The following is a 19,233-nucleotide window of genomic DNA, read 5'->3' as shown; positions in this document are numbered from 1 at the left end:
AAAGAAAGAAAGAAAGAAAGAAAGAAAGAAAGAAAGAAAGAAAGAAAGAAAGAAAGAAAGAAAGAAAGAAAGAAAGAAAGAAAGAAAGAAAGAAAAAGAAAGAATCCACAGTGTTGCAGAAATGAGTCAATGGAAATTGTTAGTGTTCCCGTGTGCTGTGTGACAGTGGCTATCTTGAATTTCAAATGTCTTCTGTTTTGCAGTTTCTCTCTCTTTCCATGAACTGCTCACACTCCACCCCTTTAAACAAACACCCACTTGTTACCACGGTACCAGGTTCTCTCATGGAAAAAAATACATCACACTGAACCCAAGGCATAAGTGTCAAAATTCAGACAAATGTGTATGTCAGCAACCTTATACTGTACTATATATATATGCACAAACGTAGAAGGGAGAGGCAGAAAGAGAGAGACAAACAGGGCAAAGTGTGTTTTCTCTCCTCTCTGTTTATCCTGGCACTGAGCAAACCACTTGCCCCGTAAAGCAATGGCAGGAACCAATCTCCTTAAAGTAATTTGCAATCACTGTGCCTGAAAAGGCCTCTCGCATCAATGAGCTTTTGTGAGACCTTTCATTTCAAAGTTGATATGAATTGCTATTCTAGAAATATTTGCTGGCAAAATTTTTGTCAGCAGCCTTCTCAAACTCTTATTTGATTTTGATGAATAAACACTTGGGGGAAAAAACCCCAAGACATTTTTCACTTACTCATTCCAAAAGTGTTCCATTGTTGTTTGAACAGATTATATCTTATTTCGGTATCTTTTTGTGTTTAAATGGCGTGATGACCTTTTTATATCCTTTTCGTACACCCTCAGCAGCTTGATAAAAACAGCTCCTGCGCAGAGAGCCAGTGGCTGCTTCTGTCTGCAGATTATGAGATAGAGAATTGGGAAACTGCTCTGAGACCAGACAGCAAACAATCATCAGTTCCTGCAAATGTAGTTGCTCAACTCAGTATGATGAAAGTGTGGTGTGGTACCAAAGAAAGAACAGCTGAGTTTCACAGGTCAGAGTCACGCCGTAACATATTCATGTCTGACTGAGAGGTTTTATTTATGTCTTATTGATAAAATTAAGCATCAATACAAGGAAAACAGGTGAGTGATAAGCACTGAACATCCATCCATCCATTCTCTGCAGGGTTGGCCTTCCTATTGCTTTCAGAACTGTCCTAATTCTTCATGGCACAGATTCAAGGTGGTGGAAGCAATTTTCAGAGATTTTGGTCCATATTGACATGACATGCATCACACATTTGCTGCAGATTTGTTGGTTGCACATCCATGATGTGAATCTTCTGCTCCACAACTTCCCAAAGGTGCTCAGTCAGACTGAGATCTGTTGACTGTGGAGGCCGTTTGAGTAAAGTGAACTAATTCTCACATTCAAGAAAACAGTTTGAGGTTATTTGAGCTTTGTGACATTGTGTGCTTCTCTGCTGAAAGGAACTATCAGAAGATGGGTATGCTGCGAAGCTTTTTCAGACCATTCCATATAAACCCCAGAGGTGGTTGTGTGGGAAACTCCCATTAGGTTAGCAGTTTCTGAACACTTAGACCAGCTCATCTTGGACCAACAACCATGCCACGGTCAGAGTCACCTACATCAACCTTTTCTTCCTTATTCTTATGCTCGACTTCAGAATTAACATGTTAAATGCATTGAATGGCTGTGTGATTAGCTCATTAGATATTAAAAAACAGTTGAATGGGTGTACCTAGTCAGTTGCTTGGTGCCTGTATTTCCCCAAATTAACATGAATAATTTATTGTAAAAAAAACAAATTAGCTGAAGACAAGATTTGTCTCCAGAAAGCCCTTTAATGGAGCACTTCAGGTCCAATGAACAGGCAAAAATATAATTAAATAAAAATGAAAAGAACTAATAAGTCCATTACTATGCATATATACGTAGACAAATCTATAAGACAAAGTTAAAGAAGCATGCATCAGCATTGCTTCAATATGTCTGCATAAAACTTAATGTAGCTTCTAGTGTGGCTGCAGATTTTTGGGGGGTTGCTATGTATCTTCTTACAGCAGTGAAACACCCAAATATACTGAATAACTATAACATTTTGTCTGGCTTTTCCACGGTAACATATTCAGTTTTCAAAGCAACTCATTAAAATCTGCAAAGCAAAAAAAGGTTTAGTACTACTTGCTTTCCTATATCCCATAAGGCCATCGCTATATTGAGATGAGAAAAACAAACAAGATTTTCACATATAAAAAATGTTTTAGTTTTATTCCCTGAATGATTGCATTAATATGAAAGAGCAGCTATAATGTCAGCTTGAGAATACAATTAGTAAATAAAATATGGATAAACAGGTTTTTACTTCCTCATTTCTGACCTTCAAAGCTGATCCTAAGGATTAGCTGGAAGTAAAAAAAAATCACAACAACTTTTAGGGGAAAGTAATGTGTCAGAGTCACTGACTGCAAATCAAATAACTTCTGGCAGATTAGGAGAAAAGTTGATTGATGTGCTCAGCCCTTGTCATCTAAACCAAGTTTGTAATATAAATGTGTAAAAAAAGAAGAAAAAAGTAATCAAGTAAAGTCAAAGTCAAAGACGTATTAATAACTTCTGTCAACTTTCCAGATTGAAAAACTAGAGTATGGTCATTATGCTCCCGAGGATGGGGCAAACAAACTTCATTCCTATTGACATTTGATAAAGGCACGTCACATTGATGGATATTAGCTGTCTCGGTCATCTGAATGTAAAGCAGGAGCACTTTGGCGTCTCTAGACAGCCATCCGTTGTTACTGACGGCCTCGTCCCACACAAACTGATGTGATGTGACAGTGTTAGAAGCACAGTGGCAGTTTAATGCGACGAAGCCAGCTGGCTTCACAATCAATAAACTCAGGGTGCTAACTCTAATAGTCTACACCTGATCCACGAAAAAACCCAACAACAGACAAGCTATTTTTGTTTTCTACCATGCACTCAATTTCTTTGGAGGATGTGAAATAAGCAAATATAACACAAGCAATATAAACAGGTTCAAGTTTGAGTGATAAACAAAACCAATTAATGTCAAAAAAAGTCAAAGGAAGTTTGTCATTTGCCACTTTCTTGCAGTCACAGTAAATCTTTGAATTTTTATCAACAGATATTAAGGTATTCGTTTTTCTAAAAGGTGTACATATTGTCCAAGAATTGAGACACACAGAGAGGAAGACCAGTAGGTATTCTAGTCTAGAGTATTAAAACATGCATGTGTACATATGTACAGAAACACCAAAAGCTTGTGTGATGTCAGGCTGATGGGGCTGATGTGGACACAGGCGCTCTTCTATTTCTTTTGGAGTTTTGTGTTTCTGCTTTTCTCCCTAGCCGCCAGCGATCGCCTCTTCCTGCTGGACAGGGCTCCCACAGGTCGGATCTTCATCTCAGAGAAGTCGAGGGATGTCAGGTGGCCCTTCCACGGTTCCCAGTTCACCCCCTGACAGCAAAAACAGCAGATTGAGAGAGAAGCTGATTGGGGCAAAGTAGGGAAGAGGAAAAATGTCGTATGTTTAGACAGGAGAGTCGTAATGAAAGGGGGAGACAGCGAGCGGAGAGATCGAGTCGCGAAAGAGGCAAGTGGCATGACAGGCAGGCGGAATGACATGCAGTAATAAATACCTACCGCTGCTTCATTTCATGTGAGTACAAACTTGTTTTGACTGTTATTGCATTTTGCCGACAAACATTGCAGGAGACATCTGCAACGGCAATATTATGGATGAAATCTCGACAAGAGCAGAGAAATCCCCTGGCATTTCCTTCGGTATCAGTCTTCCTTAGACATAATAACTGTTGTTGTTACCCGAGCAGCCTGGTAAAAACACTTATGGTTTATAGCTGGTGTGAGAAATGTGTTTTCTTATCACTTCTGATGGATGTTGGCCATTTCTGCTTCACCTCAACAATCCAAAACAAAACAAGTAGAAGTGGGCTGGGGTGAAGTTGTCTTTGATTGCTGACCAGGGAGCAGCCTCCCAGAAAGCTTTTTTTTTTAGCTTCTTTTTGTTCTTGTTGTTTCCATATAAGATGCTTAGTAAAGATCCTAAATAACAGGGATGTGTTTTTCCTTCACAGCAGTTAGTTGCGGTACTTGTGTGTTGTTTTAAATCCTAACAGAGAATGTTGTAATATATACTGTGAAAAATGGTTAGAAAGGCAACTAAAAATGCATCTGATCTTCAAAATGGAAATCAAAAATGGATTGCATTCAAAGAGCTCTTTTCCAATAGTTTTGGCTGCTCAAAGTACTTTTACACCACAAGCTGCATTCACCTATTCGCACAGTGCCCACTAATACAGATTTATGGATAACCTGCTCTGCATCGCGGGTCACAGCTGGACAGTAACTATGAAATTACATATTTTCAGACTGAAGAGGACTGATAAATAAAAAGAGTAAAAAGATTTTTGAAATCCAAAAGTTTTCTTCAGTATAGTAAAACTCCTAAACTGTTTAGGAGGCAAGCTTTCAGTAATGTTTGCCATAAACATAAAAATGTAATGGTAGAGATGGACTGATGGGACTTGTCCAGAAAACCCATGTTGTTAACTGGTCAAGGTCTTCGGGTAATTACAGTGTTAATACAAGTCTATTATGATGTAATATAATCAGCCACCAACTGGTGAAGCCGTATGGTATAGCGATCATACAGTAAAAGTGTGACTTAATGCAGAGCTTAGATTTTATGTTGCCCATCTGGACAAATGAAGCACAAAAGATAAAGGTGCTAGATTTTGTACAGCAGATGAGCAGTATCTTCAATCATGACCTTAAGAAACATGAGTCCAACAAAGAATATATGCAGGCCCTGAGAGATGAATCTGGCCCGAACATCAACATTACTGAAGCGGTGTTGGATCATCTTGACATAGAATGGAACAAAAGGAAGAAACATCCAGAGAAGAGCGTTGAATGATCTTCAAAAACACCCAGAAAACTATTTCTGAAGGCTACTTAAAGAAATGATAAAAACGATTTCTTGAATAAAGGTGTTCAGATCAAATATTGATTTTCAAGCTCATTAGCAATGCACTAGCTGTTTCTGCATGTATGAATGTTTGCACATTTCAATAAATCACTGCACATATTTCCCATTTTCATTAAAGAAATATAAAGAAATGAGTCTCAAGACATTTGCACAATACTGTTGATTTAAATATGTGTGTGTGTGTGTGTGTTTTTGTGTATGCTATCCAGAAAACTAGAAAATCAACACTGAGTCCAATAAACCAGAGTTTGCTGCTGCTGAGGTGCTACAGTCTCATTCACTTACCATGCTGTGCCTGGTTTCACCCCATTTGCCGTTAAGGTTGGCCAGGTGGCAGTTTTTGTACCACCAGGCGCCACGGTGACTCAGAGCACAGTTGGTCAGGGCAATGTCATTATCTGAATCAATGGTAGTCCAGGGGAGGCCTTGGTGGTAGGTCATGGCATCACCTGGGGATCATCGAGAAAATTAGGATTGCACCGTTATTACCGTAAGATGGAAGAAATTGAATATAATGCCAAACTCAGGGTGATTCAGTTCTGCAGCACATGTTGTTTCAGCACACTGAGTTATATGTAGACACAGCATAGCTCTCGCTGTGTGTGTCTGTGTCTGTCTGGCTTCAAAGCCCACTTAAGCCTTGCTTTCATCCCTATATAGATACTGTCTATAAGGGACTGAATGTAAGTTTCTGAAACAAATATCCCACCTACTGTTGGGTACATTTCTTTCTCAGCATCCTACAGCATGACCGGTGGGGTGCCTCCCGCTTGAAACCCTTCTATTTTCTGACCCTGTCTGTTTCATTGCTATTTTCGCCATCCCCTTTTGGCTATAACTCATTCCATTTAAGTGCCACAGAGAATATAATTCTTGAAGGCTGTTTGATTTGTCTGCACAGCCTCAGCCTTTTATGTTGCCTATAGTTAAGGAGGAAGAGTCACCTGCTGTCCCACTGTATTTGCCAATGGTGAGCTTGAACTTCTGCTTGACTGGTGCAATCTTAAAGTTGTCGTATACAGCATACGCTCTCTCTGAGCCCACACCCAAATCAAACCTCAGCTCATACTGAGTAGGAGTGTTGGTAAGCTCGTATATTTTATCGAGACCTGAGGGAAAACACAAGCAGAGAATTTCAAGAACACACTAGACATTCCTCTAATGCTCAAATGTGCATGCTTATGCCTGTCTGCAGAAAAGCCCTCTTTCCCAAAACACTGAAGTGCTCACCAATCCAGAACTCCTCGGTTAAGTTGCCAAAACCTGCAATGTACTGCCTCCAGCGTTTCATAAAGTCCAGCTTGCCAATGTTACGGCGCTGAAGCACCTAAAAGTGGAAAGCACTCAAAGTGTTACACAAACATTTCAAATGGTTTGTTCTAACTATTTAGTGCTATCATTAGGGAGTTGAGCCCAATCGATACTGGATTTCCAGATTTGATGCAGAAAATACATCTTGGAGTCTAATAAATTTTTATACACATAACCAGCATTGGGTCAGTTTGTTCACCACTGTTTCTTTGTTATTCAAAGCGAGACTAATACAGGCTGCCAGCATTGACCAGCCAATAAACTGATCAGCCTTTATTAGGGATACCTTTGATTTAGCGTTGCAGCTTCACACAGGCATGGAGCTAAAAATCTAAACTGAATCAGGTGAGACCATTTTAGTCCCATGGCCCATTCAGACTCCAAAAGAAATGAATCCACTTCCCATAATACAACCCAGGAGCAAATAAGTGACATGCACATGCCAGTGTTCATGTAGTCACTCTCATTGTTAGACAAAAGTTCCACACCGTGAGCTTCTTTATTGATATCATATCAAAAATTCCTACCAGCCAGCCGCCTCCATCAGTGTCCATGTCGCAGTAAGCTTCTATAGGTTTGGAGCGGTCATTGTTAATATAGACTGTATAGACACCATTCCTCTTATTGCCGTTCTTCATGATCTGAACACAGTCCATGGGGAATGGGTGCAGGAGACCAACTGGTGACGGGGATGTTGTGAGAAGATTATTAGAGTTTTTTTCATACCGATGATTTTTAACAGAGTACGAGATGTTAAGTGACGTGGCACAAACCTGTTTTGAAGATGGTTTCTACCACCTTGCTCCTCTTGTTGCCCCTGTAGGCAATAATAGTGACAATGTACCTCTTCCCCATCTCAAGACTTGATGCAGCAAAGCTGCTCTCACCGGCTACAAGCTGCTTTTCAACAGTCTGATGAAAACATATAACAGAACACTGAATATAATAGCATCACATTATGGATTTAACATTTCGGACTAAACAGAAAAGTAAATTGTGTTAGGTTTAATTACTTAGATCTCAATTTTAAAAAGACAGCAAACAGCAACAAAAGAAGCTGATTACTACCAGGTTTGCTTTGTTTATTGCCACAAGAGGTCAGTGTTCTACAGAGATTAAGATTAACATGCACCTTTAGCCCCAGTCAATTTCCCAAATGTCATTTAAATGACTGAGACTAGGAGAACATGTTGCCCAGAGATTCTGCTTATAACCAGTACAGAATAAGAGGAATCATCCTTCATCCTTCACCTTCAGGTCTTTTTTTGTTTTTGCTGCTAAAGTTACACAAGAAGTGAAAACAACATAATATCTGAGAAATTGTGTGTTTGAATATTATAAGTGTGAATACCGTGCTCTATGGTGCAAACACATCGGTGCTAATCATTATGGCGACTTACCTCCATGTTTCCCTCTTCATCCCTGTAGGTGAGGATGTAACCCTCAATGTCAGCCAGAGGAGGAGTCCAAGTTAAAGAAGCAGAGTCCAGCGTCACATCTACAGCCCTCAGATCCTTGGGAGAATCAATGTCTGGTGGGTATGAGTGCAAATCAAAGTGGATTACAGCTCAGCAGTCATTTAGTCATTAATACATTTGATAATATCATGTTTTCATTTGGTAAATAAACGTGTGCTCCATTTACAAGCCTTTAGCCCAAAAATTTAAACTGTGAAGAACAAATTAATGATTTCTATAAACAATAGGTGCTTTTACATGATTTTTACTGATAATGTTAATCATTCGTCTGTCTATTATTTTCCTCTGCGAACCTAAAATGTAGAGCTTTTAATTCAGGCCGATTAAATTGGCAATTTAGATTTTCAGACTTTCTCCACATGAAGCACAACACAAGATATGACAACCATCTACCTGCACAGTTACAATTTGCCTGTGCAGATAAGCTAATACTTGTGCTTTCTCATTTAAATGCTTTGGGAGTTTGACCTGAAGCAGAAGCTGAGATAATTTGTCTGACACCGAGATGCCTGTTAGAGCAGTTGGAGCTTTAACCTCCCATGGATCAAGAAATTAGGGGAAGTCTATGCCACCATAAGGTGCAAAATCATCCCAAACCATTTTCTGTTTGTATTAAAAAAATTACTTCTTCAGCGTGAAGAGTGACATTTTGAGCAGCACCTTGGGCATCATAAGGAGAATGAAACGCTCCTGACAAATCTGTGAAACAGTTTGGTTCGAGACAGCTTTAAATGACATAATAATGGTGCTTTTTACTAGGTCCAATAAAGTCACAAATATAATAACATGTTCCTTTATGTGTCCCAGATGATATCGTTTGACACAGTAATGCTCCTGTTTGAACACAGCACCACACTGGCCTTCTGCCCGCTGACGAGTTACGACGAGAAAAGTTTATCATCCAAAACTCGGTCATTTTCTGCCTAATTGAAAAAGACCCAGCTTTCACTCAGTGCTCCCAGATGATTTTACAGATCATCTGTGAATCACAAAGATGCCCCTGTTATAACACGATCACCACGTGCTGCTGCTTTTTACTTCAAACTAACCTCTGAGGCCCGCCATGTGACCTGACCTCCCAGGCCTCTGGGAATCATATTCCAGTCAGAGAGGTGGTCTTCGGTACTTTAGAGGTTCCAAACAAACAAATATTGACTCTGTGATTGCATGTTAGTTCATTTAAAAATCTCCAGCTATACTTAATCTTTGATCCCTCTCAATACCAAGCTATGCCAAGAAGTACAACTTATACTGTTTGTCATCAGAAAGAAATGTAAAAAGATTTCTAGTCAATTCCACAGCAGTCAAGTCGGTGCAAACTGGTGGTCTCTTCATCAGAAACTCACTGAGTTTGAATGATCTGCAGCTGCTCAGAGAACGTGATGCCTTTTTGCCTTTTTTTCCAACCAATATACCCGCAAAACTAGGGCATATGTACTTTAGTAATAATTTACTGGTCTCAGGTTCGGATCTTTTTATTACCGGTATAAAAGCAATAACATGTTTGAGCTTTTGCATTTGAAAACACCTGGGACTGATTACTAAAAGAAGGTACTGATGGACCCTTTGCAGCTTTTCATGTCTAGTAAGAAAGAATACTAAATAAATTGCTTTGGATGAACTACAATTTAATGGTGTCTTCCTCTGCCTCTCTAGGAAATTGTAATAAATTCTGACTGGTAGTTTTTGTGCAATACTGCTGACACATAACAAAAGGACACTCAAATGTTGCTGTTCATTATCAAGGAAATAATCTTGAGCTGCACCATTGTTTATTCTTTTGGGCATTCTCCATCTTGCCATGAAGTGCCATAAAATTTAGTTGGGTAGATTTTTGGGGGACTTTCTCATCCTAACAGAGAGTCAGACCCACAAACAGGTAAACACTGTTTAAAAGTAATGGGTATTTTCAGCATTTACAACCAGTTAAAGCTCAGAGTTGGCTCATGTAAACATTCAATTAAGGACTACTTTAATAGGAGAAACTGGTTTTGCAACATCCTGCTGCTCTGCCCAAATGCATCAATGTATTTAACAGTAGAACCCAAGCCTGCAACAAATTTAAGAGAAGAAAAATGACCCTTTTCAATGTTTCATAAGAAAGAAGAGTTTCAATATCGCCAAAAGGGGGGAAAAAATCCACTTGTTCATATTGTATTGACCTGTCTGTGCTTTTGTTGAAATCTTCCTGGTTGCTTTGTCCCCCTTGACAGCCCAGATGTAGACAGTGTAGAGAACTCCAGGCCTCAGGCTAGTCAGCATGTAAGAGGTCCTGTCAGACCCAACAGGGATTTCCTCACTAGAGCCCTCAGAAGAGGTGTAGGTAAGGATGTAGCCATCAATTTCTGCCTGGGCTGGATCCCATGACACAGTGAAGCTGGATTCTGTTTCATCTCGGGCTAAGAGGTTAGCAGGAGCATCCAGTTCTAAAGGAAGATGTTAGTAGAAGAGGTTTACTGCACTACTCATGCACATTTCAAGAACTGCTTGTGCAAACTACAAGATGTGTTGTTTCATCTTTCACTACATCAGGGGGATGAAACAAATTAGCTTGAATTTTCTACAAGCATTAGTATCATGATTGTGAGTACGTGATGAATACTGATGTTTTTTAAGTTCACTTTGTCCATTTAGAAACCTGCTGGTTTGCGTCACATTTCACAGGCCCAAAGTGGTTTAAAGGGAATGATGAGTCAGGACTTCAGTTAGAAACTATTCAGCTCCTAAGTGGTCTCTTTAACTGTGTTTTCATCACATCTAAAATTATATCTACTGATTCCTGCCTTAATGTGGTCTGATGATCCACTTAAGATTTTCTCTCGCCAAACAGGTGAATAGGAACATTCAGTTCTGTACAAAAACATGATTAAGAGCATAGAGAACAGAATAAAGACAGATTTGGGGGCAAATTACTTGATTTTTGTGAAGAGGATTAAAAATTTAAATTTAACTGCCTGTTTGATTGTCAGAAAGGAGAGTACTTATTACTTGAATATGGTATTTATATTTGATGATGCACTGAGATTTTTTGGTCAAATATTCCTCTGATATTGCTGAAAATGTCTTGTTTTTCTGTCAAGAAACATTTCAGTTTCGAATCTGTTTTTTCCTATGTTATAGGTCCAAGGTGCTGTAGTTTGAAGAAGAAAAGTGCTCGTGATCATCGCAGTTCAAAAACTGCTGACATACATTATGTCATGACTGAAAATGGCTTTAAGAGAACTCTTCAATCCATGCTTCCCTTGCAATCAAAGATGCTGAGAAGCAAGTGAAATTAACATACTGTTGAATAAAAGATGTTGAGATGAAGTTCTCCAATATGCTGGCTAACCTGAATGGATCTGAGTCTGCATGAATCAAGGAAGGGTCCTTCGACTGGAAAGGAACTATAAAAGGAGCAACTGCTCCGAATAGTGAGCATAATAGTCAATGGGAAAGAGCAGGCCAGAGTGCCTCCTTGCACTGCAGGCATGACTGACTAAGAGGAAATCGCTGGGTTGTTCCAGGACATGCTGTGAGCTGGCACATGACTGCTCAGGAAGAGCTGAGGTAAGTTATTGGGGAAAAAGATGTCTGGGCTGCTTTCCCCCTTATTGACCCAAAGAAGAAGTTGGCAAGTAGATGGATGAACTGATGAATGGATACATTGGAAAATTGCTTTAAACAAACAAGCTGATTCTGATTGGTCTACCATCTGAGAGACATTATTTTAAGGTTTACAAGGAGGTTGACTTGCTGTCTTTTCAGAAAAGCTGTAATTATGGGGCATCTGAAGCTCTAGGGTATTAAACGTGAATTTACTAGTCAGACAATTTGTTTTAACAAAACTGGCATCTGACACCTGTCTCAGCTTGTGTTGAGATCTTCTTGCTGGCTTTGTCTCCCTTGACAGCCCAGATGTAAAAAGTGTAGAGGAGCCCAGGCCTCAAACCAGTCAACAAATAATCAGACTCATCTGCCCCCACTGGGATTTCCCCACTAGAGCCGTCTTCAGAGGATGTGTAGGTTAGCATGTAGCCATCAATTTCTGCCTGGACGGGATCCCATGAAACACTGAAGCTGGATTCAGTTTCATCTTCTGCTAAGAGGTTAGCAGGCGCGTCCAGTTCTAGGGGAAGATATTAATACGCAAACTCTAATGATGAATATTACAGTCATCTGGAATATTATGGGTGACAAATTAAATTAATCTAAAACATGTGAAGGAATATAATAAATCCAGTTATTTGGTTGATAAACCTTGTGAAAACTGTATGTCAAGGTGACGGTAGACCAGTGCTGACAATTTAGAATTAATACTTTTGGAGGAATTGGGAAGGGTTAGCGATTTACTCAAACATGTTCAAACAATCATGTTAAAGTCAGTATTTGTGTGAACAACTCGATTCTTCAACACATTCTGAACTCTCTTGGACAAACTATCTTGTCATTTCTTTAAGTAGTTTTCAGCATTAGTTCTCCAGACTTCAACAGAAGATCCACTGTGTTTTACACACAGCATTAGACACTCACTGATGTACGACTCCTGAGGTTTTGATGATGATTTTACTGAAAAAAATTCAAATTTTGATTCATCACTCCCTAAGCTCTGTGGCACTGATTTGCAGTCTGATTCCTCTGATTTGCAGTCTGATTCCTCTGTGATTTAACATTCCTCAGTCTTCTCCCTGTTTCCCTTCCTTAAGAATCGCTTCTTGACAGCCACCTGTCCACTGAGACCATTTCTGACGAGGCTTCAGTGAACAATAGATGAATCTGAAGGAGAAATGCAAACATGTTCCACTTTGCTAACCAAAACTAAAGGGCCAGACACTCTCTCAGATCCTGTGGCAGGACTTTGCTGGTGTGTTTCCTACTTCCTAAAGACAGGACTTTCAGGTACTGTTCATCTGCTCTAGATAGCCTACCACTTCTTCTTTTCTCCTTAAATATTTTTGAGGACACACTACACATTATCCTGATATATGCCAAGATTTTGTCCAACAGGTAGTTCAAAAATTATATTTTATGCCTGTCAAACTGTGTTATCTTTGGCATTTTTCATAGATTCAAACAAGAAATGGGAACGAATTATATGTCTCTGCAACAGGCTGGTGGTAATAAAGAGCCTGAAAATACAATTTAAAATCAGTTATGTGTCATGTATAGACACCAATAAAGCCAGGGGGAACTATTGCTCAATAACTCAATAACTCTTGTCTGCCTCACTCGGAGCAAAATTTTTAAAAAATGAGGGATGACTCAAGACTTTTGGACAATATTGTATCTTTATACGTAACATAAAATATATTATCATGTAAGAGGCAAGGAAATGGGTTTTGTTTAACTTTGATATTAACCATTTAATGCTGAGGTTTGAAAAGAAAGTTAAATTTCTGAGACCTGTCTCAGCTTGTGTCGAGATCTTCCTGCTGGCTTTACTCCCTTTGACAGCCCAGATGTAGACAGTGTAGAGGACCCCAGGCCTCAGGCCAGTCAGCGTGTATGAAGTACTGTCAGACCCAATTACAATTTCTTCACTTGAGCCCTCAGAAGAGCTATATGTTAGCATGTAGCCATCAATTTCTGCCTGAGGGGGATCCCAGTGCACCCTGAAGCTGAACTCTGTCTCATCTTGGGCGAAGACGTTAGTAGGAGCATCCAGGTCTGCACAGGGAGTTGTAGTTAGTAGATACTGGTAAAAACACGTAATCACAGCTGTTGCAAACAGAAAAACTAAAAAAATCAGCAGTGCAGAGCTTCACCTGTATCTAGAAGCAGAAGACACTGGAATAGATGTCAAACTTGGATTATACTCTGTGGTGAGCTTTAGCAGCTCTCTAGCCTTAAACAACAGCACCTCTTATATAAACCTGTTGTTTTTCATATATGACATATATGAAAAAACTTTTCAATGGTATCCAAAAATACCACATTCAACTATTTTGACACATTTTTTATTGAATCCAAGTTTGACGGCATGACACAGTGATAGGTAAGCAGTGGTTCTAGGAGCTACTTGTAAGCAAAGAACATGGAAATTCTACATCGCATACATTTTACTAAGAGCAGGAAAACATGGTTAAGAACTGTTAAGAAACTAAAGGCATACTATGGTGTCAAGGAAAACTAATTCTATTACTAACTCAGTCTGTTTCACCAGCTTGTGCCGTCACAGTCATTGTGATCCTGATGCGTAAAGATATTTTTTAAAGCACTCATACTTCTTGTTCTGTTGACTTTCTTCCAAAAATATCAATACCAGCAGACAGCAACAGCTGCTAATCTGCACAACAGCCAGATTAAGAGACATGAGAAGTGTCTTGCTCTGTTGACCAAGCAAAATGCTTCTGCTCAAACTTCTTATGAACATTCAACCCGAGGCTAAACTGGGCTGCTTTTAAATGAGGTGTACCACCTAATTATGTTAAACAGCGTTTTTCACACAGAGTTCAAGTTCCACTCTTGGCAGATGGATAAGAGGGGCTGGTGTGCTAAGTGTGGAATGTCTATATTAATGCTTTTCACACATTGTCAACCTAGCACGCACAAGATCAAGAGGTAGTAATTGACCAATTATCTGTATGTTTTTTAAGGTCGTACATAAAGGAGCTTAAGAAAAAGAGACCCTAAAATCAACCTTTACTTTAGTTCACAGACTGCTCCAAGTTCAAAGGCAGCAAAGAACAGTTGCGCTTTTGATCACTTTTCAGACAATCAAAGGCTATTGTGCAATCAGTAAAAAAGAGACAGAAGATAAAAGCATTTGTTTACACTTTCAGCACCATTGTTAAAAAAAAGAGGGGATAAGAGTTTCTTTTTTTCTGCCTTACCTTTGTAGATATTCCTAGCTGACCTCCAAAATACGATTCCTCTGTGGGAGTCTTCAATGACGGACAGCCAAATAATCAAATCAGTCTCTACTGTAATGTTTCCCCTTTCAGCACTTACTTGTTTCAGCTTCTGTTGAACTCTTTCCGCTGACTTTGTCTCCCTTATAGGCCCAGATATAGACAGTATGGAGAACTCCAGGCCTCAAGCCTATCAGCCTGTATGAGGTACTATCACGTGCTACAGAGATGTCTGAACTGGATCCCTCTGCAGAAGTGTAACTCAGCATGTATCCCTCTATTTCAGCCTGGGCTTGATCCCAGGAGACTGTTGCAGTGTCCTCTGTTACTTCGGTAGTGACGAGATTTGTTGGAGCATCAATATCTGAAGACGTAAAAAAGCAAAGAAAAAAAAAGCATCAAAAAGAGCTGAAAAAGTCAAACAACCCATTAGAAATATGTTCATATATGCATCCACATACATCCCACACGTGGATACTAAATGAATAAGACAAAATTCTACATAAAAAATATAGAAAAAGAAAATAAACATTGAAGGAACAGAAGCAGACGGGACTGTAGAGAAACTGCACGTTCTGAACCAGAATACTAAATACGGCTGCTGAACTCACTTGAAGGTAAAGCAGTGAAGTGGTATTTTTATTAAATGTAAACACTAGCTAAATGCCAGATTTAAATGTGTGTTGTTGAGAGTTTCTTGACATTATTGGCACAGTTTGCTTCCTCGGTATATTGAGATAGTCTGTTCCAGATTTTGGGGGCATAAACACCAAAAGCTGCATCCCCAATTTCTCTCTGTGAGGAATACTGTATATCTAAGAGTTTGGCAGCAGAGGATGTTTGAGTGCGAGCCAGGATATAAAGTGACAGACTTTCAGAAATATAAGATGGTCCAGATGGTCCAATGCCATTTAAGTAAGAGTATTTTTAAAGCAGTTCTGCAAGATACTGGAAGCTAATGTAGCTCTGCTAAAACTGGAGCGATGTGCTCTGTTATTCTCTCGTTTTACTTAATAACCTTGCAGCAGAGTATTGGATAAGCTGCAGTCTACTGATAATCTTTTTAGGAAGTCCAACAAAATGAGAATTGCAGTAATCCAGTCTACTAAAAATGAAAAAAAATTCTGAGTCGTGGCGAGCCAGGAGAGTCATATTTTGGCGATATTTCTAAGATGAAGGAAAGCTGCCTTGAGTTAATGCAGGGTTTAAAGCTCAAATCAGAATGTCAAACAATGCCATGACCTTTTACTTGAAATCTTACTGTGTCACCTGTTGTTGCTCACTTATAAATAAACTTGGTTTTTGAGCCAATTAAAAGATTTTCCATTTTGTCTTTGTTAAGTTAAAAAAAGAAAAAAACTGTTGTCATCCATCTATTAATGTCAGTTGCTAGAGAGTTCATAACATCACTGACATTGGTCTCTACAGAAACATATAGCTGTAGACTGTGGCAATCAATATTGATAAGGTTGTATAATGACAAAAAAAAATGAGCTCATATAATAAGAAAAGTAGAATACCTGGACAACATCAGCCAGGGTCTATTGGCAAACTTTACAAGACTAAACAACATAACCCTGAAGTAAATCCTCCCGAGTAGTGTGGTGCTCTGAACGGATAATTGGAGGTGAGCTTCCCTCCCTCCAAGACATCTACAGGAAGCGCTGCCTGAGGAAAGCGGGGAGGATCATCAAGGACTCCAGTCACCCCAGCCATAAACTGTTCAGACTACTTCCATCAGGAAGGAGGTTCTGCAGCATCCGGTCCCGTACCAGCAGACTGAGAGACAGCTTCTTCCACCAGGCCATCAGACTGATGAACACGTCATAGACACCTCAGCTTCACTACTGGAACTTCAACATTATGCACTCCATACTGTACAGTAATGCCACTGTTTTGCACATGTCTCAACTCTGTATATTTTTATATATTTTATTTATTGTTGACTCTATTTAATTTGTAAAATATGTGTACACACACACACACACGTAGAAAAACATTTAGTATACACATCCAGAAATTTTTTATTTTTTTTTGCATATACTATTATATATTGTACATATATTTATTAGTTTCAGATTTAGCCATTCATATATTTTGCCTGTTTACATTATTGTATTTTGCACAACTCTGTTGCTTGTGAAGCTCGCACACAAGAATTTCACTCGCATGTGCTGTACCAATGTACCTGCACATGTGATGTGACAATAAAAGTGATTTGATTTGATTATTATGGTTTTATATTTTTACAAATATTTTTAATTTTTTCTTAAGGGTTATTGTGGTGTACTTTATGTGTATGAATGCTGGGCAGACTTTTCAAAACTGAAAGCATCACAAATGTGTAAGATATAGTCACAGTAACTCCACCGATGAGGTGATGAGGGCTGTTGCTAATAGTCAAACAAACATCAGTTGATGAGAAAGAGCCAGAAAGATCTCTGTGGTTAATAGACAGTACTTAACACTTGTTAAACCGAACATTAAAATTGAAGGGTTATACAGAGAGGACTTTAAGAAGTTAACATCTAACTTCTGCAGACACCATTATTCTTTTTTCTTAGAAACATGTAAGTAGTCTATAATTACCCACTTAGCCACCAGTTGCTCATGGATTTGATAGACAGACTTCTTGCCCATTAGTTCACTTTAGCTGATTTAACACCACATTGCAGCCCTGCATTCTTCTAGACATTCCTTGAAGCAAGGACACTATGATGCTGTCAGATCAGACATTAGCAGTCTTCACAGTCTTTCCTGGAAGACCGACAATGTGTTGTGCTTTTCTTGATGTGTGCACAGAAAGTGAAAAAAAGAGTGGGGGAGACAATAAAATAGAATAATAAAAACAATAAAAACTGAAGACAGCTTCAGAGACATTCAAATTGCTGACTTTCTTACCTCAACACAGCTGGCAAAATTGAGGTGAAGTTCAAATTGTTGGTTTTGGAAACAAAACCAACAAATTGTGACACAGGAAATGTGTTCGGCCAGGCATTTTCTGACCATTTCACAAGCGCTTCTAAAAGGTTTCACCGACCCCTGAAAAACAGCCCGTTCAAATATTCTGCAACAGTTTTTGTCAAGAATAGAGCACTTTGAAGAAATCTCACTGATGGCTGTCTCGCCTTTTTAGTCAGCAGGTCAGGCTGTAACATGGCACATTCGTGATACACATTTTTATCCAACAGAAATGTACATAAGCCTGTTACTGTTTTATTAATGGATGCTGAAGATTAAAAAAAATGAACAAAAGGAGAATTTGTAACATCAAAGCAACCTAGGTTACTGATCTGTTCATTGCACTGTAATGCATGAGCTGTAGAGGAAAGACCAGCAGACCGGAACACCGAGCTTCTGTTTCGGTGGCCTCGAGGAAATATGAAGGATGCATACAAGACTCTGGTGAAGCTGTGAGTGTTGTCTGGATGGGCTCTGGGGTCGGTCGAGGTACTCATCATGAAAGTGTAGAGGGAGAGCAACAAAGAAAGTAAAACTGGAAATAAAGTCACAGAGGCATAGTAGGAGAGACACAAAGGAAGTGAAGGGAAATGTAAAAGTAATCATCATTTAGGATTATTCCTCTGTGGCAGCAGTTGAGTCGAGGTCGTTCTTGTGTCAGTGTGCAGTGTGCATCGTGAAAACTGATTGATGATGCATCCAAGAGAAGAAAGGAAGTGTGCAACTGTCTAACTCTATATCCCCTCTTTGTCTCTCCTCTCCTCTCCCTCTGTCACTTCCCTGTCCTTGTGGCTGCACTGCCTGACAGCCTGTCATGAGCTAAACCACAGAAAGAATTTATAATAGCTCCTTTTTATTAGAGCTGTGTGTTTCCTCCAAGGCCTCGAAATGAGAGGTCATTCACTTTTCTAAGCACCTTAACTGAAAAACACTAAACAAGCTTAGTGTTGAACATTTAAGAACATTTTGAAATTAATGACTAATAATGTCAGTTCTGCACCAGAACTGCATGACCTAAAAACAGGAAGTGGCAGTATGTACCACCAGGGAGATGTCATTGCATTCTGGAAACTGGCAGTAACTGTGAGGTGTGAGGCAATAACATATGATGCATGTGGCACAACATATAAAGCCTGTTAGTGCAAAAATGTTTTTCGTTTTGAATTGATCTAAAACACTTGAAAGAACTTATCAGTTTGAATATCTTCATTCTTTTCATCATTCATTATTCAATTATTTGCTATGTGACCTGAACAAAGCTCCTTTAGAACATAGCGGTAGCATTTAGGGCAAGCAAGGCTGGCAGTGCTTTTCCAATAAAATCAGAAAATCACTATAAAAAAATGAACTTATTCTCTCTCCTTTCATCTTAAATAGCAAAACCTGTCTTACTGCCTTTAAATTACTGCCATCGTGTGTCCACAGTTGGCTATTGTCTCTGGAACCAGGATTTACTCCGCTTGACTCTGATTCCAATTAAATCTATAGGCCAGCAGAGTTTTCTAGCTGCTTCCACATGCACATTGTGGATAAACCTCTGGTTTTTGACTGGAAATTGATTTGGATACTGGCGCGCTAGACAATCTGCCCTGGCTCTACTTTCAGATCAGTTATCATGTACATTTTATTAGATTGCAC

General features: G+C 39.3%; 1 protein-coding gene across 4 annotated transcripts in view; it reads right to left on the bottom strand.

Moving 5' to 3' along the window:
- Positions 1–1,004: 1,004 nt before the first annotated feature.
- The window catches only part of tnn (tenascin N), a 43,350-nt gene continuing 25,121 nt past the window's right edge, over positions 1,005–19,233 (bottom strand). The window contains exons 9-19 of one of the 4 annotated variants that reach the window (XM_042218985.1): positions 14,735–14,998; positions 13,187–13,450; positions 11,646–11,912; positions 9,967–10,230; positions 7,727–7,857; positions 7,100–7,238; positions 6,854–7,005; positions 6,246–6,342; positions 5,960–6,124; positions 5,301–5,464; positions 1,005–3,463 (exon numbers count right to left, since the gene is read on the bottom strand). In XM_042218985.1, coding sequence (XP_042074919.1) covers positions 3,314–3,463; positions 5,301–5,464; positions 5,960–6,124; positions 6,246–6,342; positions 6,854–7,005; positions 7,100–7,238; positions 7,727–7,857; positions 9,967–10,230; positions 11,646–11,912; positions 13,187–13,450; positions 14,735–14,998 — 2,057 coding nt within the window. In that variant the 3' untranslated portion in view covers positions 1,005–3,313. The remainder of the gene's footprint in view (positions 3,464–5,300; positions 5,465–5,959; positions 6,125–6,245; positions 6,343–6,853; positions 7,006–7,099; positions 7,239–7,726; positions 7,858–9,966; positions 10,231–11,645; positions 11,913–13,186; positions 13,451–14,734; positions 14,999–19,233) is intronic. The other 3 variants (XM_042218987.1, XM_042218992.1, XM_042218996.1) reach the window with 3 other exon arrangements.

The sequence above is a fragment of the Haplochromis burtoni genome, unplaced genomic scaffold (genome assembly GCF_018398535.1).
Source record: "Haplochromis burtoni strain Fernald_Lab_line unplaced genomic scaffold, NCSU_Asbu1 Contig_3, whole genome shotgun sequence".
In the NCBI taxonomy this organism is placed as follows: domain Eukaryota; kingdom Metazoa; phylum Chordata; class Actinopteri; order Cichliformes; family Cichlidae; genus Haplochromis; species Haplochromis burtoni.
Note: the sequence above shows the minus strand (reverse complement) of the source record. Positions and strands in the feature narration are given on the sequence as shown.